General features: G+C 55.9%; 3 protein-coding genes across 7 annotated transcripts in view; 1 reads left to right on the top strand and 2 right to left on the bottom strand.

The window, feature by feature from the left end:
- SGSH (N-sulfoglucosamine sulfohydrolase) overlaps positions 1 to 27,754 on the bottom strand; it is a 294,044-nt gene that overhangs the window by 75,913 nt on the left and 190,377 nt on the right. The gene's annotated exons all lie outside the window — the stretch shown is intronic.
- On the bottom strand, positions 3,505 to 7,716 carry NPTX1 (neuronal pentraxin 1). 2 transcript variants are annotated; one of them, XR_009747770.1, is made up of 6 exons: positions 7,233 to 7,716; positions 6,404 to 6,611; positions 5,810 to 6,054; positions 5,535 to 5,714; positions 4,238 to 5,424; positions 3,505 to 4,148 (listed from the first exon to the last, which is right to left on the bottom strand). XR_009747770.1 is itself a non-coding variant. In XM_061479881.1 (5 exons), the coding sequence occupies exons 1-5, from the start codon at positions 7,671 to 7,673 to the stop codon at positions 5,203 to 5,205; spliced, it is 1,296 nt and encodes a 431-aa protein (XP_061335865.1). In that variant the 5' UTR covers positions 7,674 to 7,716; the 3' UTR covers positions 3,505 to 5,202. The 2 variants fall into 2 exon arrangements, 1 of the variants encoding a protein (XP_061335865.1); XM_061479881.1 differs by having other exon boundaries at positions 3,505 to 5,424.
- RPTOR (regulatory associated protein of MTOR complex 1) overlaps positions 23,912 to 27,754 on the top strand; it is a 113,273-nt gene continuing 109,430 nt past the window's right edge. For 3 of the 4 annotated variants that reach the window (XM_061479960.1, XM_061479959.1, XM_061479962.1), the window contains exon 1: positions 23,912 to 24,535. In XM_061479960.1, coding sequence (XP_061335944.1) covers positions 24,374 to 24,535 — 162 coding nt within the window. In that variant the 5' untranslated portion in view covers positions 23,912 to 24,373. The remainder of the gene's footprint in view (positions 24,536 to 27,754) is intronic. The other variant, XM_061479961.1, reaches the window with a different exon arrangement.

The raw sequence follows: 27,754 nt of genomic DNA, 5'->3' as shown, positions 1-27,754 counted from the left end.
GTCCCAGTCCTGCGGTTGTGACACGAGCGGCCAAGAGCGATGTGAGGGGCGGGGGGATGTTCCCAGGACCCCACCCCGAGAGCAGAGCCGCAGCTCGGGCAGGGGCTGTGCCTGCAGTGGCGTCTCCGGCTCTGCTGCAGGGCTGCCCTGGCCGGGTCTGGCTGGGATTCCCGGCGGGAGGAAGGGCTGGAGGAAGCCCCCTCCTTGGCTGCGCTGGGAAGGGTGCCCGGGACGCGCCGCAGAGGAGCGTGGAGCTGATGCTGTGGCAGTGGCGGCTCCGGAGCAGCCTTTGGGGCTCACGCCTGTGACCGCAAGGGGCTGCGGGCCTTGGCTTCCAGCCGCCTGCCGAGACCCAGCCGGTGCCGGGGCTCCCGCTCCTGGCGCTGCGGAGGGGGCGATGCTTTCCCTCGGCAGCCTGGGAGATCCTCGCAGCCCCCGAAGCGCGGTGCTCGGCCCTGGCTCCCGCGCTCCTCCTCCCGTGCCCTGGGGGGAGCCCAGGCCGGTGTTGAGCAGCCCCCTCCTCAGCCCCGTGCTCCCTGCTCGGGGTGTTCATGCGCAGGTTGGAGCTGGTGCTGAGCCCCCAGCACTGCGGAGCTCCCCAGCGCCGGGGAGGATGGTGCTGGTGCTGGTGCTGGGAAGGAGCCGCGCCGGGGAGGATGCTCCAGTCCCTTCACCCTCGTTCAGCCTCTTGTTCGCCCTCTTCCCCCCCATCACCTCCAGTTTTTGCGGTACAAGGACAGTGTTTTCTGCAGGTGTGTTCCTGCCATTGCCTGTCACAGCCCTGGGAGCTGAGCCCCCCTCGCTGCTCCTGGGGGCTCTGCCCGGTTCCCCGCTCCGTGTCTCATGCATGGTAACCTGGAGCCGTGTGCTCCTGGCACAGGCCAGGCAGAGATACCCTCACTGCTAATTAATCTAACACGCCTTTGCGCTGCAGAGCGAGGATGCTCTGGGGTGTTCTTGGAGCCGGTGCCGCAGGCAGCTTTGTTTGCAGGCAGCCTCGGGATCCCCGTGCCTCCGGATCCTTCCGTGCAGGGCAGGGATGTGGGAGAGGCCGTCCCAGGACACGTCCCTCTGCTTCCTGTGGGTGTTTTGCTATAGAATCCAGCAGGTTAACGTTTCCCTTGGCCCTTCACCTCCTCTCCCCTCCTGAACAGGAGCTGACCTGTGTCTGAGGAGTGGGGAGGGAAGGATGAACAATGGGGCACGGAATGCCTGCAAGAGCACTTCCAGTGCTTCCTCTTCCATGCGAGTTGCCAGCGAGGAGTCGGATCAGAGCTGTAAATCCCGGCTCCATCTCACCCTTAAGAACTCTCCCTTGCCCCCAGCAATATTCCTGAGCCATCTCCCGAGTGGTGGGGCCTGTCCTCGCACAGCCCAGGGTCTCCATCTGCTCCGCTGCTCTAAAAGCCTCCTGGATTAAGTGCGCTCAGCACTGCTGTGGGTAACGCTCTCCCTCACCCCTGCGCTTGCAGGGGACACTGGGCTGGCTGTCACCAGTGTCACCGAGGCAGAGCTGGTGCCACTAAACGGCTTCCAGCCCAAAGCAGCGGTTTCTGGCTGCAGGGCGAGGTGTCAGGGTTGTGTGTGCTATTGATGGGCTTGTGCTGCTCATCTCCTTCATCTCCCTCCCACTGGAGCTGGCATTGCTGCGGCAGGGCTGCTGCTGTGTGTGTGGGGAGCCCTGGGGTGCTGTGCCCCAATCCTTGCAGGCATGGGGGGGGGTCAGACCAGGGGTCTCTTTGCAGCCCTGGGGGTGATGAGCAGGTTTGTTTGCATCCACCTCTTGATGCAGACTTGGCTGCTCTGGCTCACCCACATCCCACTCTGCTGCGCCCACCTCAGGGAGTGAGAGGGGCCCGCTTCAATCACAGGGATGTTCCCAGCTCCCACCAGGAATAACAAAAAGGAAAAAGCCTGTTAGTGTAATGTTTTATTGCCACTTAAATGGCAGCGCAGCACCAGCCCCCAGCTGATGTTCTGTCCCCTCTCTCCTGGGAGCATGGTTTTGTGCTTGTACCTGGGGTGGCCCTGAGCCGGGGAGGGGAATCTCTTGGTTGCCCCATTGTCTCCAGCACCCATTCTGTGTCCTCTGGCATCGCGCCCCTGTTTGACTCCTGCTTTGCGTTGCTCCTCATCCTCCCTCAGCAGCCCATCTGCACCCAACTGCCCGCAGGAGGCTGATGGGCCCTGGGTCATGCCCCTGGTGCCGCTCAGTGACCTGCCCTAAACCAGTCTGGATCTGTCATTTTACCTCTTGCTCCTGGAGGATTCCTGCTGGTGACTGTCCCCTGCCTCGGGTGCACAGCGCCTGTGAATCTGCCCCTGCCTGCGGCTGGCAGCAGAGGACAACACACCAGGTCCCCAGACCTGCAGCTTGCCTGGAAGCGTCCTCCCGCCCTCGCTGCGTTGTGATGGCTGTGGCTTGAGGCACCCTGGAAAGGACCTGGAGCAATGGCAGGAGCAAATCCTCCTGAGGAAAAGAGGCTTTATGAGTGTGGCAGGCACTGGCTGAAGGAGAGGGGCGTCGGGGTGGCTGTTCCCTGCAGCTGGAGATGCAGGAGGTCAGGGATGCTGCTGGCAGAGGCTGCAGCAGGCTGCTGATGCTGCTTGGGAGGATGCAGCACAAGCAGCCATGGGGACCTGGCCAGCCCCCAGGGGCTGACACTCGCTGGCAATGAGCACAGGCTCTGCTGTTTAACGCCAACTGTCCCCCTGCGGGCACCGTGTCCTTGCTCTTAGAGGAAGGAATGGCGGTGTTGGTGTCATCAAGGGCTGTGTGGTGCCCAAGGCAGCAGTGTTGAACTAGCCCCGCACAGCTGCAGTGGGATGGGAATTGCTTCTGGCTGGTTTTAAGGAGGAAATAATGGCTTTCCTACTTGTGCCTTTATGCTGAAAGCAGTCTGTCTGGCAAGCCTGTCCTGCAGTGGGTGTGTAACAAGTGGGAACGTTCCTTAGGAACAGAGTGAGCAGCCGCTGCTGCCACGTCCCTTGCACGGGTGGCCTCCAGCCATGCACCCACCGAGCCAAGTGCCCCGGGGTCACCCCTGCGCTCAGATCTGCCCTTGGGAGCGATGATGCCTTCCAGGAATTGCTGCTGGAGCCCCGGGATAAGCAGCGCGCCCCCAGCGCAGTTCCTGCCTGCGGGGAGGGAGCTGCACATCCCGGGGTTGGCAGCAGTGCCACAGCCTGTGGGGTGATGGGCACCGGGCACTGTGGGTGTCATTGTCCCACTGCCACCAGCCTGGTGAGACACCCCGGGGGAGAGGAGCGTCCAGGCTGTGTCTTGGCCGGGGGGGGAATAATCAATGTGCGTGTTGGTGTTGCATAAAGCAGGGAGGGATGCGGGATGCTGCTGCAGGAGATGGAGGGAGCCTGGCAGGGACGGCTGAGGCTCAGGGAGTGCCTGAGCAGGATCCAAGGGCAGAAATCCTGCTTCACGCAGGCAAAGCCATGCTCTGCAAGATGGGCTCCCGAGCAGCGGCTGACACATCAGAGAGCCCAGCGTCTTTCTTCACTCTTTATTGTGTAAAAATAAAGTCAACAATTCATGTCATCTCGGCAGTAAAATGGCAAAAGCATGAGTCTCAGTAGAAACAGTGCATTTCAGAACGGCTGCTGCGGGCTGGAGGTGTCTGTCATAACCCACTCAAAACCCAACGGGGACAGAGAGCACGGAATAGGAGAATGTACAGCTTTGGTTAGCAGAATAATGACAAATCAAGAGACATTTATCCTCTCCCCTACTATACACTATGTACACGGCGTTGACATCGCACCCTTTCCTTGTCGTTTTGGCAGGTCCAGCGCACGCGGGTCTGCGGCCGGAACCTTTGCAGTGCTTTGTTCTTCTCAGCACGTTGCGCTCGCTGCGCTGCCGGCGCGAACAGGTTCTGAGGAGGAACTGAAATGAACTCACGATGGTTTTCTTCCGTTTGTCTTGGTTTGGATTTAAAAAGAGCACAGTTGAAAACGCGCTGCCCTGAGCCACAGTTGGTCGAAGGTCTCTCGATGTGGGGGGTGTCGCTGCTCGTCAGCTGGGGCCTGGGGCTGGCCCAGCTCTGTGCTCCTGCCCGGGGGGGGGACCTTGGCCTTGCCCGGCTCCGTGCGGCCCCTCGGCATCTCCCTGCTGCGTCTCTGGAGTGGGAGCCCTGTGGGAATTCTCGGCCTCATCCTCCACTGCCACCCAGGGCAGCGCTCGGGGGGGCAGGGGGGGATTTCTGCGATCTGGAGTACAAACCGGGAGTTTAGAAAAGGAAACCATACAAAATGCTTCTGGTATTTCAAAATAGGCTTCTTTATCTCTTGTTTTGCGTGTCCTGCAGAATCTCAAGGTGCTGCTTCCTCAGGGAGCTGCTTCCTTCCGGAATATTTTTTTTATCTTCATAAAAATACCCTTTTTTTTTTTAATTCTTGGTAATAAACTTCCCTTTACAGTAAGAGAAACAACATCGTGTTTATCAAAAGCAGAAAGGCTTCAGACATCTCAGTGGGAGCCAGACTCGAGGGCAGGGTGAAGGCTCTTTGTCACCAGCTACGGCACGAGGAGGCCTCGGGGGGCTGCAGGCTGTGGGGCCGGGGGGGGATGTACCTGAGTGCAGCAGGTCAGGGAGCGGGGGTCCCACCGGGGGGTCCCGTCCCGGTGCCCACCGCAGCCCGGGCTATGGCTGTGGTGCTGGGAGAAGGGGACAGCGGGGCTCACACCCCGGTGTCCCTTGGGGGGGGGGGGGTCATCCCATCCTTGGCTGCTGCTGCGCTCCCTGGAGGGAGCACAACCAAGCGGGGGGGGGGGTGTTGGAACCGGGCTCCGGGGGCACCACCCTGCTGGGGGGCTCCAGGTTGGAGGGAGAGGAGCCCCGTGGGGGGGTCACAGCCTTTGGAGGCGCCGGTGCCCGGGGAAGGGGGGGTCCTGGTGCAGGGGGGAGGCAGCAAAGCAGGAACCAGGCCCGGGGGGGCAGCGGGGGGGGGCGCAGCCGCGCCAGGCCAAGGCACGCAGGCATTGAAGGACGTTGGCAAGACAGAAACCGGGGGGGCCATGGGGCTGGGGGAGCGGGCGCCCCGCTGCCAGGGCACCCCCGCTCCCGGGGATGGGGCGGGCGGCTTCGTTCTCGGGTGGTTTAGCGCGAACAAAGGAGGAGAAACCCAACCAAACAAAACCCAAAGGAAGAGAAGAACCCGATGAGGAGGCTTCTCCCGTCCGTGGCTCTAGTTGAGCTGGCGACAGGCCTCAAAAGTCCACTTGGTGGCCCCGCCGTAGATGTCGATGTTGGCCTCGGCCCATGCGATGACATTGCCCGCCTGCGCCTTGGTGCTGCAGGTGGCCAGGCTGTAGACCTCCCCCGGGCTCAGCTTCCTGTCCCACACGTTGAAGTGGGCCAGCTCCCCCACGAAGGCCTGCGTGGCATCGAACCCGCCGCCCAGTGTGTCCTGCAAGGACCCACCGCCGTTGGGGACATCACCCGGCAGCACCCAGCGCCCCGTCCATCCCCTCGGGTGCACCCAGCGGAGCAGGGGCACCCCCCCCACCAACCCCTTACCTGCTCCTGGCCCAGCACTAGGACCCCCTGGGGTTTGATGGGGTGGTAGGGCGCCAGGTTCTCGCCGCTGCCGGTCTGCGTGCCGTCCTGGTAGGCTTCCCACACGCCGTCCCGCGTGGTCCAGGTGACACAGATGTGGTGCCACTTGCCATCGTTGATGACAAAGGGCAGTTTGGCCACCTGCGGGCGGTGGGTCAGGGTGGTGTGCATGGGGATCCCCAGTGCTGCCCCCAACACCGGTCCCCCCACACCTGTCACCCTCCCCAGGGCTGTACCTTGTCGTTGATGAGGATCTCCATGGGGTTGTTGCCCCACTCAATGAGCACCAGCTCGTTTGCCTGCCCGGGCACGGCGTAGGAGAAAGGGGTGCCCATGCCGGGGGAAGCGGTGGACTTTATCCACATGCAGACGCTGAAGGCATACATCTCAGGCAGGCTCTTCTTCACCTTGGCATACATGTAGTTGGTGCGCAGCGGGAAGGTGAGCTGGAACCTGTCCGGGGGACGGTTGTCCTTCTGACCTGCGGGGAGGGAGGCACAGTGGGCTCTGGCTGGACTCCCTCTGTGCCCGCTTTGGGGGTGTCCTACTCCCTCCCTAACCCCTCTCTCCGTTATGCAATGGCCTTGAGATGGCACCGGGGAGCAAATCCCTCAGGCGCTGCTCGGCTCCCTAATCCCCAGCACTGGACAGAGCCCGGAGCATCCCTGGCTCCTGCTGTGGAGCCCGTGGGAATCATCTGTCTGGAGCTGGGGGAAAGTGACCGCTCCGGGGGGGGGGGATAACGGGATGGGCTAGCTCAGCATCCCACCCGGCAGCGCTTGGGACCAGGGGGGCTCTGGGACCGGGGTGGGCTCCGGAGCAGCGGGTACCTTTCTCCAGGTCGCTGATGCGCTGGTGCAGCGAGGTGAGGGTGCTCTCGATCTTGCCGCGCTCCTCGGACTCGTTCCGGGGGTTGAACTTGCCCTCCTCCAGGCTGTTCACCCGGGACAGAACCTGCTTCTCCAGGTCGTCGATTTTGTTCTGCAGGATGTCCTTCAGGTTGTTGGTCTGGCTGGAGGAGTTCATCCTGCTGAACTGCTGCGAGGGGCGAGCACAGGAGACGGCTGTTACTGCCCGGCCCGGCTCTCCCGGCCCCCGCTGCCGCTCTCGGCTCTTGGTGCCCAACTCCGCTCCCGGTGCTCGGCTCCGCTCCCTGTGCCCAGCTTCCCCGGTGCCGCTCCCGGCTCTTGGTGCCCGACTCAGCTCCCGGTGCTCAGTGAGACACCCGGTGCCAGGCTCTCTGGGGCGGCTACGCTCCGACCTGCGGCTCCCGGCTCGCTCCCGGTGCACGGATCCGCTCCAGCCGGCGGCTCCCTGCGCCCGGTGCGGCTCCCGATGCCTGGCTATCCCGGTGACTGGCTATCCCGGTACCCCGCTATACCGGTGCCCGGCTATCCCGGTGCCTGGCTTTGCCGGTGACTGGCTATCCCGGTGCCCGGCTTTCCCGGTGCCCGGCTATCCCGGTGCCTGGCTTTGCCGGTGCCCGGCTATTCCGGTGCCCGGCTATTCAGGTGCCCGGCTATTCCGGTGCCCAGTGTGGCTACCAGTGCCCGGCTCCGCTCCAACCGGCGCCTCCCGGTTCCGCTCGCGGTGCCCGGTGCGGCGCTCGGTTCCCGGCTCCTCCGGTGCCCGGTGCGGCTCCCGCTGCGGAGCGCGTACCTCCAGGTTCTCCAGCCTGGTCTTGAGGGACTGCAGCGTCTGTCCCAGCTGACTGAGGGTCTCGGCCGCGGGTGTCCGTGACAGGTCGCCCATGGTGTTTTTGGAGACCGACGGTTTCCTGCCCTTGCCGTCGCCGGGCGGCGGCTCCACCGCGCTCTGGCTCTCGCACCGGCCCAGCTTGGCCGTGAGCTCTCGGATCGTCTCCTTTTGGTTCATGATGGTCTCCTTCTGCTGCAGCACGGTCTCCCGCAGCTGCAGCACCGTGCTCTTCAGCTCCTCGGCCGAGCCGGTGCCCAGCGCGGCGGCAGCGCACATGTCCCCGTCCAGCGGCACCGAGGTGCAGACGAAGCGGGTCTGGCCGAAGCCCTGCCCGCGGCCGGGCGGCGGGAGCGGGAGCAGCAGCGGCAGCAGCAGCGGGAGCAGGAGCAGCCCCGCGGCCATGGCTCCGCTCCGCCGGGCCCGCTGCGGCACCGGGCCCCGCTCTTATAGCGCCCGGGCGGGGCCGCGCCGTGACGAAGCGAGGCGTGAAGCCCGGCGGGGGAGGAGGGAGAGGACCGGGAGGGAAAGTGCGTGTGTGAGTGCGTGTGAGCGGGGAAGCGCATGGGAGCGTGCATGTGCATGTGCATGCACGGAGCGTGTGTGCATGGGAGTGAGCGCGGGCGAGTGTGCATGGGAGCGTGCATGCGTGGGGGTGTGTGTGTGCAGTGTGTGTGTGCATGGGAGCGTGCATGCGTGGGGGTGTGTGTGTGCAATGCGTGTGTGCATGGGAGCGTGCATGCGTGGGGGTGTGTGTGCAATGCGTGTGTGCATGGGAGTGAGCGCGGGCGAGTGTGCATGGGAGCGTGCATGCGTGGGTGTGGGTGTGTGTGCAATGCGTGTGTGCATGGGAGTGAGCGCGGGCGAGTGTGCATGGGAGCGTGCATGCGGGGGGTGTGTGTGTGCAGTGTGGGTGTGCATGGGAGCGTGCATGCGTGGGTGTGGGTGTGTGTGCAATGCGTGTGTGCATGGGAGCATGCATGCGGGGGGTGTGTGTGTGCAGTGCGTGTGTGCATGGGAGCGTGCATGCGGGGGGCGTGTGTGTGTGCAGTGCGTGTGTGCATGGGAGCGTGCATGCGTGGGTGTGGGTGTGTGTGCAATGCGTGTGTGCATGGGAGCGTGCATGCGTGGGGGTGTGTGTGTGCAATGCGTGTGTGCATGGGAGCGTGCATGCGTGGGGGTGTGTGTGCAATGCGTGTGTGCATGGGAGTGAGCGCGGGCGAGTGTGCATGGGAGCGTGCATGCGTGGGGGTGTGTGTGTGCAGTGCATGTGTGCATGGGAGTGTGCATGCGGGGGGTGTGTGTGTGCAGTGTGTGTGTGCATGGGAGCGTGCATGCGGGGGTGTGTGTATGTGTGTGCAGTGCGTGTGTGCATGGGAGCGTGCATGCGGGGGGCGTGTGTGCAGTGCGTGTGTGCATGGGTGCGTGCATGAGGGGGTGTGTGTGTGTGTGCAGTGCATGTGTACATGGGAGCGTGCATGCGGGGTGTGTGTGTGCAGTGCGTGTGTGCATGGGAGTGTGCATGCGGGGGGCATGTGTGTGTGCAGTGCGTGTGTGCATGGGAGCGTGCATGCGTGGGTGTGGGTGTGTGTGCAATGCGTGTGTACATGGGAGCGTGCATGCGGGGGGTGTGTGTGCAGTGCGTGTGTGCATGGGAGCGTGCATGCATGGGGGGTGTGTGTGTGTGCAGTGCGTGTGTGCATGGGAGCGTGCATGCATGGGGTGTGTGTGTGTGTGCAGTGCGTGTGTGCATGGGAGTGTGCATGCGGGGGGTGTGTGTGTGCAGTGCGTGTGTGCATGGGAGCGTGCATGCGTGGGGGGGATGTGCAGTGCGTGTGTGCAGTGCGTGCATGGGGGGGGGTGTGCATGGCAGCGTGCACGAGTGCGCGTGCATGCATGGGGTGCGTGAGTGTGTGCGGGTCTGTGTGCATGTATGGGTGTGTGTGCGCGCACGGGTGTGTGCGGGGCCATGGGAGGTCGCGAGTGCAGCGCGGAGCAGAGATGGTGCTGTGGAGACTGGGTGCATGCGGGTGTCATGTGCAGGGGTGCACGAAGGGGGTGCTGCAGTGTGCGGGTCTGGGGGTGCTGGTTGCAGTCCCGGAGCGCTCAGTGCTGCTGTCCCCACTGGGCACCCCTGGTCCTCTCCCGTCCCCCAGCAGGGCAGCCCCACGGCAGGACCCCTCGGGGCCCCATGGGGTGAGCACGGGTGGGCAGCCAGGACCCGGGTCACTGTGTGTCCCAGGGGTGAGGTGTTGGTGCCCAGGTCTGCGGTGGGCACCAGAGAGTGACCACTGCTTTGCTTTCTTTTTAATGAGACAAAGCCAATCTCTGGTAGTATTTGGATCTGTTCTTGGTGGGAATCATTCACGGCCACCAGCACTGCGGCTTTTCCTGTCTTCACTTCAGCCAAGGCCAATTCCAAGGCCAGTTCCACTTCAGTCCTGGAGAAGTGAGTGCGTAGCTTCTCCCTGTGTCTGTGCCTTGCAGCCTTCATTTGGCCAAGGCACCTGAGCACAAGTGAGACCTCCCTGGCCCTGCAGTCCTGCTCCTTGAGGAGAGTCTGCCTGTGGTTTTGTCCTTGTCTTCTCGTCGCGTTAGGAAGTGCTCAATCTCTGGGATGTTTAGCCAGCAGACTGCCTGGTAAACATGGGAACTGGCTCCTCTCAGCTCGCTGCCTGCTCTACCCGACCTGCACGGCAGCAGTCCACATGGCCAAAGTATTTACACAATGCCAAGTTATCCTGTGAAATAGGAAGACATTAATTTTGGCTAGTGAAGTGGGTCAGTAAGATTCAAATGCTTCTGGTCCGTGGGTCCACAGAAGATGTAGTACTACTGCTCCGAGGTCCTTCCCCCTTTCTCCTGTCAAAGCTGGGGCTCTGTGACTCTGTCACATGCATTTTCAGGTGTGGGAGTTCCTCCAGCCCCAGGAGGTTGATGCACCCTGCCTTGGCATTGAGTGTCTCCTCCTCAGAGGCACTCCGCTGCTGTTGGGAAGCCGCTTTCCTCATCATCAGTGCTCTGCAGGTTATGGTTAAAGCAGCGCTTCATGGCCAAACCCTGAGGCGTGAGGTTGTCCTCTGCACAGCAGACAGGACACAGGGGTGACAACCCCCAGTTCTCCACCATGGCTGGGAATAGCCGCGGATGCCCAGGCTGGGAAGACAGCGCAGCCCTGGAACAGGAGTGGCTAAGGATTACAGAGCGTGCCAGAGCCTTGGCACCTCTGTGGCTCCTCCGCTGGGACTCTGTGGTGCTTCCGCTGCTCTCCTCCATCAGACCCATCCCAGTGCTCATGGAGACTACAGAGACTTGGTGTTTGGAGCCTTGCCAAGGTTTCTGGTTCCTAGTGTTGAGCCTCACATAGCAGCCCTGAGAGGAGCTCATCTCTGTGCTCTGTGCCCCACGGCAGGAGGCCCTGGCTGAACACCTGCATTTCACGCCTTTGGCTTCATTGCCCTGGGTACTTTCCCTGCTGCTTGCGCTCTGTGCCGTGCAGCATCCCAGTACAGCAGGAACGGAGCAGAGAGGAGCTGAGGAGGGGGCAGGCAGGGTGTGTTTTACCGGGCAGAGCAGTCTCCCTCTGTGCTGGGTTGGGGTTGGGGTTGGCTTGGGTTGGTTTTGAAAGGGGATGCGATGGCAGAGGCTGGGGACTGCAGGGCTGATTCCTCTGCCACAGCCAGGGACACAAACCACAAATAATGTTACTGCAGGCGACAGCTCCAGCAGCGAGAGCCAGCCCGAGGCGCTGAGTCTGTGCCTGCTGCTGGGAACATCTGCATGGGACTGACAGAGCTGCTCCTGTCACAGAACCGATGTCACTGGGAATCTTCTGTCACCCGCCAAACATCAGACTGAGATGGGGCCGAGGTGACAAGTGCAATAAAATAAACACTCAGATGCTACGGTGATGGGCACCGCATGGACACCTGGACAGGGAGAAACAAGAGAGCTGCACCCCAGCAGATAAGCAGAATCCCCTCTGCGCCTCCTAATGCAAAGAAAGAGCTGGAAAATATGATCAAGATTTCAGCTTTCCCAGAACCACTGAATCATGCAGGAGGACCCGTTATTGCTTTTGCAGATTTAGGAGCTGCACGGCCATAATGGAATAATGGAGCCCCAATGAGGTTTAACTCTTCCTGTGCCTCTCCCGGGGCACGCTCCAAAGCTGGCTGAGTTACGGCTCAGTAGTGGAAAGCACTGAGCACAGCTATGAGGGACCCTTGGGGGTGATTCACTTCTGACCAGGAGCCAGCAGGCACATTTGTGTCTGTGACAGCCGGGTACGGCTTTGGGCAGGTCGGGTGCTCCCTTGGGACCTGCTCCCTGCTGCTAGGGCAGCGGCGAGGCGTGTGGATGATGGATCTGCTCAGCGCCAGCCTTCCAGTGGGAACAGCAGTTACAAACGCATAAAGGACAGGGTTTTTTCTAGTGGACAAATCTCTTTAATCCTGGGAGCTGGAGCTCAAGGGAGCAGGGAGTGGAAGCTTTCTCTCCTATTTGTGCAGCCTGCTGTACATAAAGCATCTCCTGTAGGGTAATGCTGATTCCGCAGTTAAGTCTCTTCTGTGGAGTGGGAACAATATGATCCATTATGGGATGGAGGCAGCTTTGTGATGGGAAACAGTAATGGGTAGACTTCACGGAGTGAGGAAGCCAGCTCCTGTTGTTTGTGCATCCAGCTGGTAGCTCTGAGGTTCCCCCAGGGATCATCCGCTCGAGTCCCTGGCTGCACAGCCCCATCCCAACATGCTCGGGCAGGACATGGCAGGGCTCTGAGGCTCTTTTGTCAGGGGTTTAATCCCAGGGGGGTGCAGCAGGGACAGGATCTCTGCCCGCACCCAGCCCCACCGTCCCTGTGGAGCACACAGGGAGGGAGCAGGCTCCTCGCTGGAGCCCTTTGCCTTGTGCAGCCAGACGGGATGCGCGGGACCCGCACACGTGTCCGGGCTGCTCCGTGGTGGAGTTCGCAGAAGAGTGGATATGCAAAATGGGTGTCTTAACGCCTTCTGAAATCTACAGCTGTCATTAGAACAGCTTGAGCATGGTGTGTCGCTAGTACAAATACAGCCTGGGAGGTGGATTATTCCCTTCTGTACCAGACAAACGCTTTGGACCGGAGTTAGGAAATCTGCTGCATTTTGCTGCAGTCTTTCTTTGCAGATCTCTCCCTCTCTGGTTCTCTCCCTGCCTCTCTCCTTCTCGCTCACATTCCCCTTTTCTCCTTTCCTTTCTTTCATCATTCCCATCTCAAACATTGCTTTCCTCCTAAATTGCCTGACATTTACATCCAGTCAGAAGTAGTGTGTTCCTTGCACTAGTAGGTCTCCGTGATGCTACAGGGACACAGATCCTTTCATTACAAATAATTAATTTAGCTATATATTGCATAACATCCTAAAAAGCTTTCTAGGGCAATCTCATGCTAGCTGGATGCACAGTTCCTATCAATATTACATTACATTTGGGTACAACAGTTATGAAGTTTCATTAAAAATTTAATTTGTGGTTTAAAACTGCAGCGTTCCCTTAAAAGTGTAGCAGAGAAACCATTCTGGCTGCTCCAGGGCTGATCCTGCATTAGCCAAAATTGCAGGGAGAGCTGCAGATGGGGCTCAGTTCCGCGCAGGATGCTCCCTGCACAGGAATCCAGTGGGCTGCACTGGGAGCTGGATGGAGCTCTGCCTCTTTGGGGTCAGGATGGACTCCTGCTACCATGAGATGCTTTTTTGGGTATAGAATTAAGGATTAATCAGTGTTTCTGGTTTGTGGCCACACAGGAGCACAAAAAAGTCCTTATCCCATTCTCCCTGCACCTCCCTCCAGGCACAAGCACCCATCTGGGGTTAGTTTATGTGGGAAGAAGAGGGTAACTTCTGAGGAGCACAGATGAGACCCGTGCAGTGCCCGGGGCTGTGGGACAGGGGCTGTACCCCAGGAGCCATGCACCCAGAGGAGAGGATGCTGCTGCCTCTGTGGAGATCACAGGCATCCTCCTCCACTGCCGATGCTGGTGCACATGGAAACCCCTCACTGCCAGTGAGGCTGCTCTGCAGCAGGGACGGGGAGGCGGGAGGAGGGAAAGGACCTGGGATCATGTTTTGTTAATGAAGGTTTGCTGTGACGCTGGAGCAGCGGGTTTGAATGGAGGCAGGTTTGGGTCATCGCACATCCGCCTCGCAGCTTCGGAATTGATTCGTGCAGTGACTTCCAGCCCTGCTGCACACGCACCCATCACAAGAAGCGGCAGCTTTCCCTCCCCGGCCATCCCCCGGGGCATCTCTCAGCTTCTCCAGGATTCACCCGCCGTAAGAGGAAGCAGGTCAACGGAGCCGGGTTCCTGCGCAGGACGAGGACCTCCCCATCCTGCCCACATGGTGGGACTGGACCCGCTGCTCCTGTCCCAGCCTGGCGCTGCCACAGGGAAGGTCCAGCCAGGAGCACAGAGCCTGGCCTCTCACCGAAGCACCCCCAAGGGACAAACTGTGACTCTATTTATCATAAACCCCACATTTGTCATTTTTATCCCTCTCCACCAAAGCAGGGGAGATTCGCAGCCGGAGCGGGGTGTTCCAGGAGCCAGCACTATCCTGGTGTTTGCTGTAGGACCCTCTAAAAGATCACTCCCCTCCCGCTGGAGAGGAGAATGTGGGGAGTGGGTTCCTAAATCCCTTAAGCTTCTTTGATAGCCTCAATATTTAGCCGTAATCCTGCTGGCGCCTCTGCACAGACCAGCCCTGTGTCCCTGGGGCTCCGGGGCTTCTTCCCACCTTGCAGTGTTCCCTTTCCACAGGAGAAAAGGCAGGGCAGGATGAGGAGAGCTCAGAAGCAGGCGCGCTGCTGCTGCCCTAGTTTTCCCTGTGATTATTCCGTATTTCCCCAGCCTCTTGCTCTCTTTCTCTCTGCTCTGTTGTTTTCCTGCTTTGTGGTGGGTTGACCCTGGCTGGATACTGGGTGCCCACCAGACCCGTCACTGCCCTCCGCAGCTGGGCAGGGGAGGGAGAATACAACAGAAGGCTCAGGGCTGAGATAAGGACCATGATCACCCAGCAGTTACCACCATGGGCTAAACGGACTCAGCTTGGGCAATTAGTTTAATTTATTGCCAATCAAATCAGAGGAGGGTAATGAGAAGTAACACCAAACTTCTCCCTTCTTCTCAGGCTCAGCTTCACTCCCGGTTTTCTCTGCTTCCCCCCCCCCCCCCCCCCCCCCAGCAGGGAAGTGTAATGGAAAATGGGATTTGTGGTCAGTTCATCATATGCTGTCCTGCTACTCCTTCCTCCTCACACTCCATTGGATAAGCTTCTAGCAGCTTCTCACAGAAGCCACCCCTGCAGCCCCCGCTACCAAAACCTCGCTGTGCAAACCCAGTACATGTGTGTGGAGGCTGGGCATGCCCTTGGGATGGAGTTGAAGGGAGGACGGATGTACAGCAGGACAAGCCTGGAGGGAGTTCCAAGCCTGTATAAGGCTAGTCTGGGTCAAGCAGGTACGTGTGTGAGCACAGCTATAGATGCAAATTCAGGGCTGGGAGCTGGGAACTCTCTGTTGGCACCCACTTCCAAACAGGGAGAAGCTGGAGCAGAGGCAGTGGGGTCTCAGAGAGGCAGAGCTCCCCTCGGGGGGGATGCTTGCTCCTCGGTGCTGGGTGAGAGGTCTGACTCTCTGTGCCAAAGTCAATTTGTGTTTGTGCTCATGACGGTTCTGAGTTAAAACACAGCGAGGTTTTAAAGAGAGGAGAGAAAAAAATGCTGTAAAGCAATAGGAATTCATTGCGTTTGCCTGCTGTGAGGGCTGACCCTTACCTGAAGTGGAGCTTTTAGTGGGGAAAAGGGGCTCTTAGGACATTGAAGGTTCTTTGCTGGCAAGGATGCCATTAGGGCTGGATATGTTATTGATTCCTGTTCAAGATCTGCAGAGATAGTAAGTGTAACTGGAATGGCAGTGAAGCTGCTTCCAGGCAGTAAGTGAAGCTGGAGACATCTTGGCTGGTATGTGGAGCTGGCACTTCTGGAGCTGAGGATGCTCGGAATGGCAGGAGCCCAGGGAGGGCCTTCTGAGCTGGTGTGACCCAAGGCAGGCATGGTGGTGGGCACCCCAAAACACTGTATGGTGGAAGAGGTGCTTGCAAAACCCTGGGCTGCTCCACATCTGGAGTGGTGCATGTTTGTTTTGTTATTTGTTATGGTGTTTTGCAGCTCTAGAACTGCAGTGCCACCCAAGCCTGAGAGCATCAGCGCTGCTTTACCTGTGCACGACAGCAATGTCCTCAGCACGTGGCCTGCGGGGCTGCTTGCCTGGTGCTGTTACTTCTTTGAGCTTTTCTGCAGGGGAAATACAAAACACATGAAACCATGGACCAGGATATGCTGGCTATGCTGCAGTGCTTCCAAGGACAGAGACTCTTGGCATGGTCTTTGGAAGTGGAGTGAGCTGCTCATTCTTGCCACATCCTAACTGTTCAATCAGCAGTTTAATGGGAAGTCGTTAGTGTACTATAAATTCTCACTTTATATTTATGTAGTGCTTATTTTACCATGTAGAAAAGCATTTACTTTCCAGCTGTATAGATGCTCCCCAGTGTAACCGACAGAAAGAGGAGTCCGCGTATATGCTCATCTCACTTCCATTAATTGTAATAAGCCTAGTCACGTTATTTCTTAGAAACCTGCTGAATTTCAGCAGCTAATACATCAGCCATGAAGCCCACCAAGACTTAGAAAATAGGTGTTGATCACTGTGTCACTCTGTATCAGGAATCTGAGTTTGAAACATCCTAGGCATAAGGAAGAATCTCTGACTGATGTATTTCATGGGAGTGGTAAAAAGAGGCCTAGAGAAACGTGCTGATCCTGTGGGTGATCACATTCCTCAGGGGTAGGAAGAGATCTTAGGGTTTCTCCATCTCAAGCAATGTTAGTGGTTAACGCTACATGGGCCAAGCCAGGCTGTATTTTTCCATTCAGGGTTTCTTTTGGTCGGAGCCAAGTCTCTTGGTTGTTACCTCTTTTACCACACATCATAAAACCAACGCGAGTGGTTCTGATTCCGGAGCAGTCTCTGCATTGCTGCGCAGGCGTTTCCAAAGGCTGCTCCGGGAAATAGCTTTCATATTCCCAAGCCCCAGAGAAGACAGTGTGAGAACTTCCTGTGGAATGATGAATTATTTCTTACCAGCCAGCTCGGCTCCGGGTGCAGGGAATGCCAGGTCCTGCCTGCCCCCCGTGGGGAGGTGTGCTTGGCAAGGTGACCGCAAACAGATACACCAGGAAACAGGACGTTTGCTCTGAGTGCTTGTGACAGGCTCAGCAGAGGCTGCAGAGTTCACCAGCCTCTCTTTCTGGTGTGTCGGGGTGCTTTTGCCACCAGGTCAGAGCTGATGCTGATCTGTAACAGCTACAGCGTTTAAGGAAACGTTTCTGCTCTTAACAATGTGAAGCCCAGTGAGTATCTGCTGAGGTGACATCTATCATGCGTTTTTAAACACACATAGCCTGATAACCTAGCAAATTATCCAGATTGTGAAGAGACAGAGGGAGATAACGATAACAAATGAGCTTACGTTCGTGTAACGCCTTTCATGGAGATGGATAGCGAAGTGGTTTGAGAACTCTATTAACGGCTTCCACAAACCATCTAATCTATTGTATCCCCAAACGTATTAAGCAGCTTCACTCGGGCTCTAGGAGAAAAACATCTCCATTAAGGAGCCAGTTTTTGTCAGGCTTTGAAGCAGTCATTGGAGTCTCCCCTGTGCGAGCAGGAGCACAGAAATCTTTACATTTGTTGGTGAGCTGAAGCCACCTTTGGGGTGAAATGCGACTGTTGCTTCGCAGCCTAAATTACTTCTAACTACTGCATTGCATCCAAGGATGTCAAATATCCTCATTAACTGAACTCCGCAGCGACTGATTCATCCAGAAACTTGCCCTTTTCTAGTTCAATGGAGGCAAAGAGGAAAGATAGAATTCCCAATTTTTCTGCTTCAGACCACTTAGTTCTTTCTCTCCTTTTCCTTGATGAAAAATTTCTCACCCTAAAAGGGCAAGGAGAAATTTTTGACCTAGATTCGCCTTTTCACCATAAAAAGAGGAGAAGAATCCCCGTCATATTCCTAACAGAGTGCTCCTGACTCAGACACAGCTTTGCACCCATTTGATGTCTCCCATCATTTTAAGGTGCTCTGAGTGTGTTCATAACAGCACATCGCATCAGCATCAGGGGCCAGGGGCTCTTGAGAACAAGTGCTCTGGCCATGACCATCAGCCCTCTCTAACTTCCATCTAGGATCCCAGACTAAAGTGGCTGCTGGTTTCCTCTGTGTCAGCTGCAGAGTGCTCAAAGGCAGACAGCAAAGGATTTTCAGAGGAACCCCGGTGTCCTTCCTGCAGGGCAGAGAGGCGGCTGCTCTGCAGCACGTGTGGGGTGGCATAGCCTGGCCCTGCCTTGAGCAGGGTGGCGTGGCTGCACCCGTACCCATGTGTCTGGAAGCAAGATGAGTTGGAACAAGACTCAGCAGCCCTGTGGTGGTGCTCTCTGCTTCAGGGCTGAGCCATCTTCTTGTCCTCGGTCTTCTCTTGCCTGGGCAGGGGAAGGCCCCAGACTTTCTGCTCCTGGCAGGCACCGCGCTGGTCCCTGTGCTGTACGTGCACTGCCTGGAAAGCAGAAGTTGCAGCAGCAGTTACTCACGGTGTCTGTACTCCAGCGCTGCTGGCAGGCGGGGGCTCTGCTAAGCCCCATCTGATGGGTTTAATGCTCCAACTGCTGCTTCCCAGCAGCACTGCAGCAGTGCCCGTATGAGAGCATGCTTCCCTGGCCGTGTGTGTTTAAAGGAAGCGAGTTAGGGAGCGCATGGCAGTGCCAGCAATAGACTTGTCAGTCCTCTTTCTCGCAGAGGGAGGTCTCTGGGATTCTTTTACAAGATGGGGAGTCAATTTTATGAACCATGTTTTGAAGTGTGTTGGATCTGGCACCTAACATCAACCACCCCCTTCTCACCTGCCTCGCCACCCCTTCCTCCCCAGGCACCAATTCCCATTTCCAGCCTCAAGGCTCCCATTCACATTTACTGTAAGGAGGGAGTCTCTGTGCTGTATGTGCATAAATAATAGAACTGAAATCATACGCAGTTAAAAATAGATATTCTTCCTAATAAATATTTTACCTACCGTCTTTAGGATATAAAGCTCCCCTGACTTAGGTGTTAAAACAAACCTTGTTGTTAGCCTCTAAATGCTTAAAACAACCCCTGCCATGGCTGTACAAACAGTGCTTGGCTCGGAGGCTGTGTGTGGGGAAGGTGTGTGCTATGTATGTACACATAAAGGCAAACACCTACTCTTAAAGCCTTAGAAAGAGTAGCCCCCGGCTAAGGGCACAGACCTTTGCATCAGACCTTGACTCATTTGATGACCCGTGAATGTGACTAAAGAAAATGAAAGATAAAATCTCTCTCGATATTTATGAGTAACCATGTGGTGCATTCTCCATTCCCTATCTTCCCGTCTTCCTGCCCGGGACTGGAATCAGAATTAGCTGGCTGAATGAGGCAAAACAAAGACACCGACAGACGCTGAGATAGGAGGATTTTTCATTAAAAAGAGTGACAGGTGGAAGGATCTCTCCAAGTGTGTTTCTGGAAGATAATCCCGCTGCGTTTTGGCTTTTAGGACATCGCTCAGTGCCTTACCTGACACGGTGTTTCCATTCCCTGGATTCCATAGGAACAAGGGTTCTCCAACGCCTCTTTAGTCACGGACAGACGTGCTAAACCAGGGCTCAGATTTATCAAAGGTAAAACTAGGACCGGAACCCAGGAGCTGAAACAGTGAGCTCCCACCAAGGAGTAGGTGAAGTTCTGCTGTGGGCATGGGCTGCAGAGCCAGCCAGGCAGTAAGTGCCTTGAAGAACTCCAAGGGGGAGTTTTGGCCTGCGGGCAGGCAGATGTGGGAGGGCAATAAATAAACACAGACTAGCTAGAGCACCTCCAAAGGGAGCTCCCGGCGCTTGCGACGAGGGCTTCCTTGGTGTGGGGATGTGAGGGAGCAGACATTAAGCATTTGGCTGCGGGGCTGCTGTCGTATTTTCAGAGCGCTAAAGCATAGCTGGCTTTGCAGGCTGAATAGAGTCGTGTTTTCCTCGTTAGGCAGGCAGAGCACTAGTCAATACCCAAGCAGGTTCAGGACACAGCTCACTTCACCCTGTGTTTCATCAGATGAATTACACTGCTAAGCTCCATTGCCTGACTAGTCGAGATCTTTATCAGCAGTAACAGCCCAGGAGCCTTGCTTGGGCGCAGACACCCACCCAGCCAGTGCCTAAAATCACACAACACGTGCAGTGGCCTAGCAAACATAGTCTAGATGAAACCACAGCAATTTGGGCGCCTGATGTGAGTTATCGAGGACCCACTGTCAGCGTGGAAGGAGCAGGAGTCATAGAGATCATCTGGGGCTGGGAGCTGCATTGGTTAACTGCTGCTGCTGCCTTGAGTGTGGCATTAGGAAGAGTAGTCATGAGGTTTTCAGACTGAAGCTGAGTGTGCCTAGAGCACATCACAAGATGGGATTGGAATTAGGAAAGCTTTGGACAAGCTGGGAAGAGCTAAAAAGGTTTAGTTTCACTTCCATATGGAGAAATAAGCTGTTCTCTGCCCACTGAGGGGAGGAAAGAAGTGCCTGCTTTAATTTTATGATGGAAATTAGCTGTCAAGGGCACATAGCCTGAAGAAATTATACAGTCTCCATCACTGGAGGTCTTAAGAGCCCGTGGTACTGTAGGATGTGAACTAAACATTGTGAATAAAAAAATCAGAACATTAATAAGGACCACACAGCCCAGAGGAGAAGCACATGCTTAGCGTAGATTCTGTACCCTGGTGGGCTGGGGCTGACCCTGAGCTGCTGCTGGTGAGAAGCATCTCACCTGAGTGAAAGCCGCTGAGTTTTCTGTGGCGTGAAGGAACCCTGGACCTGACACTGGGCTGTGGAGTGAAGTGGAAGAAGTCTCGGGAATGGCATCACTTTTAACAGCTGATTTTATGGTGATGTAAATGGAAGATTATTTACGTCTCTCTCTGGTTCCTGCCCTACAGACACCGAAAAAAGGTGAGCTGCTTTGATTAGAGCACAGAGCTGCGGAGGATCAGAGAGCGCCTGGCCACCACCCTGAAGATTTTCATGATCAGAGAGCAGGGCCAAGTGCTTGGCGGAGCTATTTTTGAGCAAATCAATTCCTTTTGATTCCCATCAAAACTTGCAAAATGAGGAATTCAGATGGAGACTGGTCCCACTGACCGGCAGCATGTGTCCTTTAGGAAGGGATATTTGGGAGGCTTGTTCAGAGATCTGATAAAGTGCAGATAATTTTTCTTTCATTTGGTATTTCCTGGCTCTGGACAGTTCGCAAATTCCCAATCACAGATTTGCTAAAACTAAATGTTATGCCCTTTTCATCGTGCATTAAAAAAAAATAACATGTATTATGTAGCACTGAGGTGATTTCATCCCAGGCAGGTGTCAGAAGCTGTCACGAGAGCAGCCCCCCCCTTTGCTGAGGTTAGGGATGCTCTGCATACGCATGTGCTGATGCTGCCCTGCACCAGCCTGCTCCTGGCTGAGCTGCTGCCTGTGCTGGCACCGTTTCCTGCCTGCAGACTCTTATGGTGTTCTAGCACCTGTAGAAATGGCACAGCAGCCTTAGGAACGTCATAAGGAGCATGTGAGGTCCCCCTGCTTTTCAGCCAGCCAACCTTTCTGGTGTTCCTCACGGTTGAGAGAGGCTTCTGCAATGCCCTGAAACAGAACCCAAATCCTTGGAGGTAGCAAGAGCCCCGTCCCCAATCACTGCACAGGGACTGGAGGAATATTTGTTGTGAAAACTGTGTGCGCAGCCCCGTTACAGTGTGGGAACTGGCCCTGGGCTTTCTGCTGCAGAGGACAGGCCACACAGCCTGCAGTGCTGTGTGCCTGTGAGCACCCCTGTCCACAGGCATCCCCGTAACATATCCGCTTTTATTCTGCTGTGGAAAGTCATATACATCTTAGTCCAGCCCAGCTTGAGCATAAACAGCTGCTAAACCAGCACTGTGCTGTTTTATCCTGCAAGTATAATGAACCTCTCGTGTGCAGGGACCTTCGAACAGCCTATACATCTATGGCAAGAATAATTGCAATGTGTCAGTTTAGCGTTGCTCTGCTCAGAGTCTGAGAAACTGGATTTTGGGAAGGGGGGGGTCCGTGGCAGCAGCATGCATCACCACATGCTGCCTTCAGTACAGAGAAGCTGGCAGCACAGGGAATCCTGGCCAGCAGTGGCAAGAAAGGATGCGATTAAACAGCCATGGTGGATCTGTAATGGGAACAGTGCTGTGGAGAGCTGCAGGTCTAGACTGAGCCCCTCTTGGGGAGTACACGTCTGTGACAATGGGAGCGCTGCAGCTCGGAGCTGGTGCAGTCAGAGCTGTGTGGGAAGTGTGCTGACAGCTCGCTCTCACCGTCTGGTTCTCATCATGACAGCCAAGTCGTCACTTCGGCTCTGCTCCTGCCACCTTCCCTGTCCCCTGTACGGCGGGATGGAGTGGGGATGCTGGCATGGATAGGATGCAAGCACTGGGAGCACCGAGAGCCTCAGGGGAGCAGGGCAGTGTGTGAGAAGCCCCTGAAATGACGGGGCAGGATGTGGGTGCACAGCGGATGGGGGAATGCACGGCCCTGAACGCCTGCATGACTGTGAAAGCACTTGGTCTGCACCCATACGCATGGGCATCGGGGCCCAGGGGCAGCTGTGCCCTTCAGAGGTACTTTGGTGGCTCCGAGGCTGCAGAGCAGCACATTCTGGCAGGGCAGACTCTGGCACATGCTCCCTAAAGCTGTTGGGAGCTGGGATTAGCGGCACCAGCACAAGGGTCCATCTGTGCAGCCGCGGAGCTGGATTAACTGCCCTGCAGCTCCAGTGCCTGCAGCTCTTTCAGGTGGTGTGTGGGGATTGCTGCTCCCATCCCGTGTAGGTGCCCTTGGTACCAGGGATTCGTTAAAGGTGAGCAGAAACACCACCGTAAGTGCTCTCTATGCCAGGGCAATTCATTTCCATAACAATCATGTAGCTATGATCAGCTATCAGCACAAAGCACTCGAAAAGCAATGAATCAGCTGTGCCAGGAAATCCGAGGAGCAAAAGCAAATGTTGGCCACCCCAGAGCCTCCCAGAAACATTAATTTCCAATCTATTGGAGAGCGAGGTCTTTGCATTTAAATATTCCATGAATGTAAACACACTGAAAATACCCCTGGAAATCAGTATGATTCTACAAATCAAATTCCACACGTGCTCTTTGAGTTGTAATTAGAAGTCATTTTTACACGTTTAAAGCCTTAGAAATACAAATGCAGTTGGAACTGATTACTGCTAAGAGCAAACACCCTGAGGAGCTTCATTACGAGCAATATTTGATATTCATTAACCTTCGGTGTCTTTGGTAGCAATTCGTGAAACCCAGCATCTGCGTCTGCTCCCGGATGAGCACAGCCCAGGCGTGATCCTGCTGGAGTCCATCACCCGCTGCCGCCGCTCCCGGCCTCTTTTGCCCCAGTGCCAATGGCTGATGCAACCGAGACAAGGTCCGAGCCCCGGCGCTGTCGGACCGGTGCCGGTGCCATGCACGGTGTGTCCGGGGAAGCCAGGACACCCCAGCGCGGTGTTTGTGCTGCTCCGAGCGGGGAGCCTGACGTCCCAGGTTTATTTCTGTGTCTGCCCCAGGTGAAGCTCCTCAGCACCGTGATTGAGGGCAGGGTGTCTGGGAGGCTCCGTGCGCTGCTTGAGGGCAGAAAGGGAAACGAAGGCTCAGGGAGGCCCTGTCACCACCGCCCCGTGTTTAAAGGGCTGCTACAAAGGTGATGGAGACTCCCCTTTTACAAGGAACCACCTGGATAGGAGGAGAGGTGATGGGCACAGGTTACTCCTGAGCAGGCTGTGGCTGGACACAAGGGTTTTCATGCTGGAACACGCATCCACTGGGATAGTCTCCGCAGGGAAGGGGTGGATTCCCCAGCGCCGGACGCGGTGCTGGGACATCTCGTCAAGGTCACACTTTGCCTAGAAAGGCTGGACCGGGCGGTACTGGAAGTCCCAACGTGGCGTCCTATGAAGTGATGGGAACGTGTCCTGTGGATCTTGTTGGTGTATTTGGTCCTTGGCACCTCAGAGTTAAACAACGAACTTGTCCCTGCAGCGCTGCAGGGGGGAACAAGCGCATCGCATCCGCTGGCTCCCGTGGGGACGTGCAGCTCGGCGGGGCCGCGGGCACAGGGAGCGGGCGGCAGGAACGGGCCCGGCCCTTTGGCCCCTGTGCGCAGCGGTGAGGACTCAGCCCCCAGCCCGACACCTTGGTGCCGGGCACGGCGGGGGCCCTCACCCGGGGGGTCCCCGCATGCCCCGAGGACCGCGGCTCCGGCCGGCACGAGGCGCGGGCAGGCTGCGCTGTAACCATGGTAACCGCGGCCGAGCCGCGGCGGCCCGGCTTGTCCCACGCGGCGGCCCGTAGCGCGCTGCATTATGGGCCGGGGGAAGATGGCCGCCTCCTTGCCGTGGTGCTGAGAGGAGTCGGGCTCCCCGGCGCTGCAGGACGAGTCTCCCCTTCTCCCGCAGCCTGCCACCCGCTCCCGCTCGCTCCCGTTCCGCAGCTCGCCGACCCGCTCTCGGCCCGCCGGTGTGCGAGGGAGCTGGGAGCCGCGATGGGCCGGGCGCGGCTCCCGCCGCAGAGGGTGCAGGGCCCGCGGGGCTAGAGGCGCGAGTGGAGGCCCGGGGCCCGGTCCCCGCCGGTACCTCGGCCCTCCGCGGGGCCGGGCGGCGCCGCCTTCCTCCGAGCCCGGCCGGGGCTGCCGTCTGCGGGCGGCGGCGGAGGAGGGGAGTCGCTGGGTGGAACGTGCTGCTTCCCCAGGGCTCGTCCTTACCTGCACACCTGGGAGCGGAGCCTCCCGCTGCCCTTGCCCCGTCCTCCCCCCCGCCACCCCGCGCCTCCGCCTCCCGGAGGGATCCCTCGGCCGCCGCTGCGGGCTGGGCTGAAGGTTGCTGCTCACTTGTTGCCTGGTACTGCCTCGCTGATGGAGTCTGAGATGCTGCAGTCGCCTCTTCTGGGGCTTGGGGAGGAGGATGAGTCCGACCTGACTGACTGGAACTTGCCTCTGGCCTTTATGAAGAAAAGGCATTGCGAGAAAATCGAAGGCTCCAAGTCTTTGGCTCAGAGCTGGAGGATGAAGGACCGGGTAATGCTCAGGGGCAGGATGGGTTTTGGAGGAGGAGTGGGGGGATTGGTGGTGGAAAGGGAGGATTTGGTTCTCGGAGGGCTTCTGTACCTCCCGCAGCAGCCTGTTTTCACATGGAATGCTGGGTGTTTGATCCAGTAGTTTATGTGCTTGTCGTATGGCACTGGGGAAAGCAAACGTGGAGATGGGTCAAAAGTATTAATTCGAAGCTCATGGAAATACACTCTTTGAGTAGTTCCCTCATTTAAGATCTTTAAATGAAATCTGGACACTTGGTGTTTTTCAGGAAAGGCAGTAAAATTAATGAAGCATTAAGTGTTTTCTGGATCAGCAGGTTAATGGTGCAAGCACAAAGCACAATAAGCGTTGTCATTACAGTTGTCTGCAGTGGTGAAGATGCACGGAAGTGTTGTGGTTTTGAAGCTTGCCACCAGCATGTTATGTGGAGTATGAAATTAAGGCAACTTTTGTGTGTGGGAAACTGAGATTTTGGTGACAGGAAAGAGTTACAAGATGAAGCACTTACGGTACTAAAGCAAGGTGTTTCCCTTGTGTTTGAATGTAAGTTGCATGTTAAATTGATGAAGCCAAGTGTAGCAAAGAAGAATCCCTGCCTGCGGTCTCGAACTTGTCTCCAACTTAGATATCTAAGTTAAAAGCAACCAAACAAAGCACCCAAGAAATGTCATGGATAATGAGCGCCACTCATTCTGTTCTTGGAATCTGCTTTGGGTTATGGGATTCTCCAGGTCTCAAAGCTGCTCTGCCCATACCTTTGTATTTATGAATATGCACAAATTCCTTTGGTGACCAGTTTTCTGTTATGTTTATGATCTCTCTTGTAACACTATAGAATAACTTGGGAACTGCAGTTGAAACCTGTGATTCTTTCCAGAGTCGTTATGACCAGGCATGAGGATGTACGTGACTCGGAATGTTCCTAGCAGGGCCATCACTGAATGGTGGTGAAGTTCTGGGGAAGGCTCTGGCTGAACTGGAGTCACTTGCTTGAGTAGCATCATGTACTGAAAATCTAACTTGGCAGATCTTTAATGGATTGAATTGAGGGGGTTTGGATGGAATTTAAATGAGGCAAAGAACACAAAGTCTTGTGGTGCATCCTCTTTGAAGGGTTTTGGCAAGGAAGAGGTTTTTCTCTGGTAGACTGTGGAGGTGTGATGAGCTTGCTTGTCTATTTTAGTGATCCCTCTGCCTTCCTGTGATGCTTCCTGATCTGCAGAGTTGTCTTTTTCTAAATTGGGAATGACATTGACTTGATCAAGATAATCAATAGGTTGTACAGCTTAAGCGTGAGTAAAGTGTGAGTAATCGGCTGTCTTCTGTGTACTTGTTAAATGTTTCCCATGTATGTTGCAGCCAGAGTAATTTCAGTGCAGAGAGCAGTGGTTACAACGGCCTAGTTCTGACCATGTTTATGCCTGAGGAGCTGCAGTCTTTTCTGAGAGTCCTCTATGCTGGGAAAGATGTGCTCTTCATGTAGTAGTGTGCTACTCACTGAGAAAGAGCTTAGTGGAATTGGGCCCTGGATAATTCTTCGAGATACAGAGTCTGATTTTTGTAAATGAAGAAAATAGAAGCAAATCTGTAATTTTCTGTTTGGTCCTTCTGATTTCACTATCAGCCTAAATCACTTTTCTTTGTATCAGCCTTGGGGGTGCTGCTCATACATCATTTGTATCTGGACAGCTTTATCAGGTATGGTTGGGACAAACTTGCTGTTGTGTTTATTACTTTTTGCTCATCATATTAAAAGCAACACATGGTCACTTCCTTCCAGGGTCAATCTGGCTGTGAGTCTGCTGCATCTCCTGGTTCCCTTTAGCTTCTTCTCCTTGGCTCTCACCTCCCTTTCGCACAGGCCAGGTCTGAGAGACTTCAACGTGCTCTTCTCAAGATGCCACTGAAAGAGGTTTTCCCGAGTGTTGGAGGGCACGTACCTCTGGGTGTCACTTGAGAGTGTGGAAAGCATTCCATTATTTTGAATTTGATCCATTAACTTGTCAAAGCTCAGGATGGGAGCTGTTACCTGTATTTAAATGACCCAGCCTGTCTAAATCAAGTCTCTCTTTGCCTGCTGTGGCATTGTTTTCCCTGTGAATCATGAAAAATCGCAGGCAGTGGCAGATTTGGCTCTTATTCGTTGTCTTGAGCAGTCCTTGGGAGTGATCCTTCCTTTGCTGTAGTTGATGGGAAATGATTCACTAAGATTTGGGTATGGAGTTACTCTTTCATTTTTCATCTTGCTTCATTGCTCTAAAAACCCCTGAGTTTGTAGGAACTTGAAGGTTCTTTAGAAGGCACAATTCCAATAAGAGGGAAGGATCAAATAAGAAAAGTAATGAGTGTTATATCTAGGTGAAATAACTGAACATTGACTTCCCCCTTTCATCCAGGACTGCTCTGAAAACATTTAATCCTTTGTCTCCTGCTTTCGTGGACTACATGTGCCACCAAAGTGACACTGCTTTGATCTATTATTTATTTAAGGGGTATTTTTATCACAAGAGGCTTGGAATTATGCTTTGTGTATTGAACTAAATCTCACAGCCTCAGTAGCGACTGAATTGGGAAACTTGATTTAAATAAAAGCATTTCAAACACACCAGGTTTTACTGACAAGTTCCCACCAAATTCAGCATATTTAAGTTAAGATTTGTTGTATTGATTTCTAAAATGAGCAGAGAGCTACAAAGATGGTTGTAACAGTTTTACTGTAGTATTTTTTCCTGCTGCCTCCTAACTTGCTGGGTGAGAATTAAATCCTGGTTTTATGAGCAGAGGAATACACAATGAGGTTTCTATGGAAATGCAGATTAAAGCAGAACCACATGCAAATGGGCTTAACTCAGACAAGCAGAATTCACCTGCCTGCATGGTGAACGCTTCACGTGTCAGAGGAGGTTAATGAAGGATAGCAGCAGTGGAAGTTTGCACACATCATTGCAGCTTGAAAGGGTTGTGTCAATCTAAGGAGGTTTTCCAGGTGCTGTGGCCTGGCTGCCGCTCGCACTTTGAGCACTGGAGGCTCATCCCTTGGCTGAGTGTAGCTCAGTGTGTTCCTTGTGAGCTGAAATGAAGCAGCAGCAGTCTTGTGGGGGGAGCGGGTGGGAGTTTGTGTTTTGGCAGCAGCCTTCTCTTTACTTTGACTTACTCCATTTCCAGGATTTGCTTTGTGTTTGCTTATGCGTGATCACAGGC

This window comes from Pezoporus flaviventris, unplaced genomic scaffold (assembly GCF_033815535.1).
Source record: "Pezoporus flaviventris isolate CSIRO_AGI_PZ_B2104156 unplaced genomic scaffold, CSIRO_AGI_Pfla_v1 ptg000158l, whole genome shotgun sequence".
Lineage (NCBI taxonomy): Eukaryota > Metazoa > Chordata > Aves > Psittaciformes > Psittacidae > Pezoporus > Pezoporus flaviventris.
This window is presented reverse-complemented; position numbering and strand designations above follow the sequence as displayed.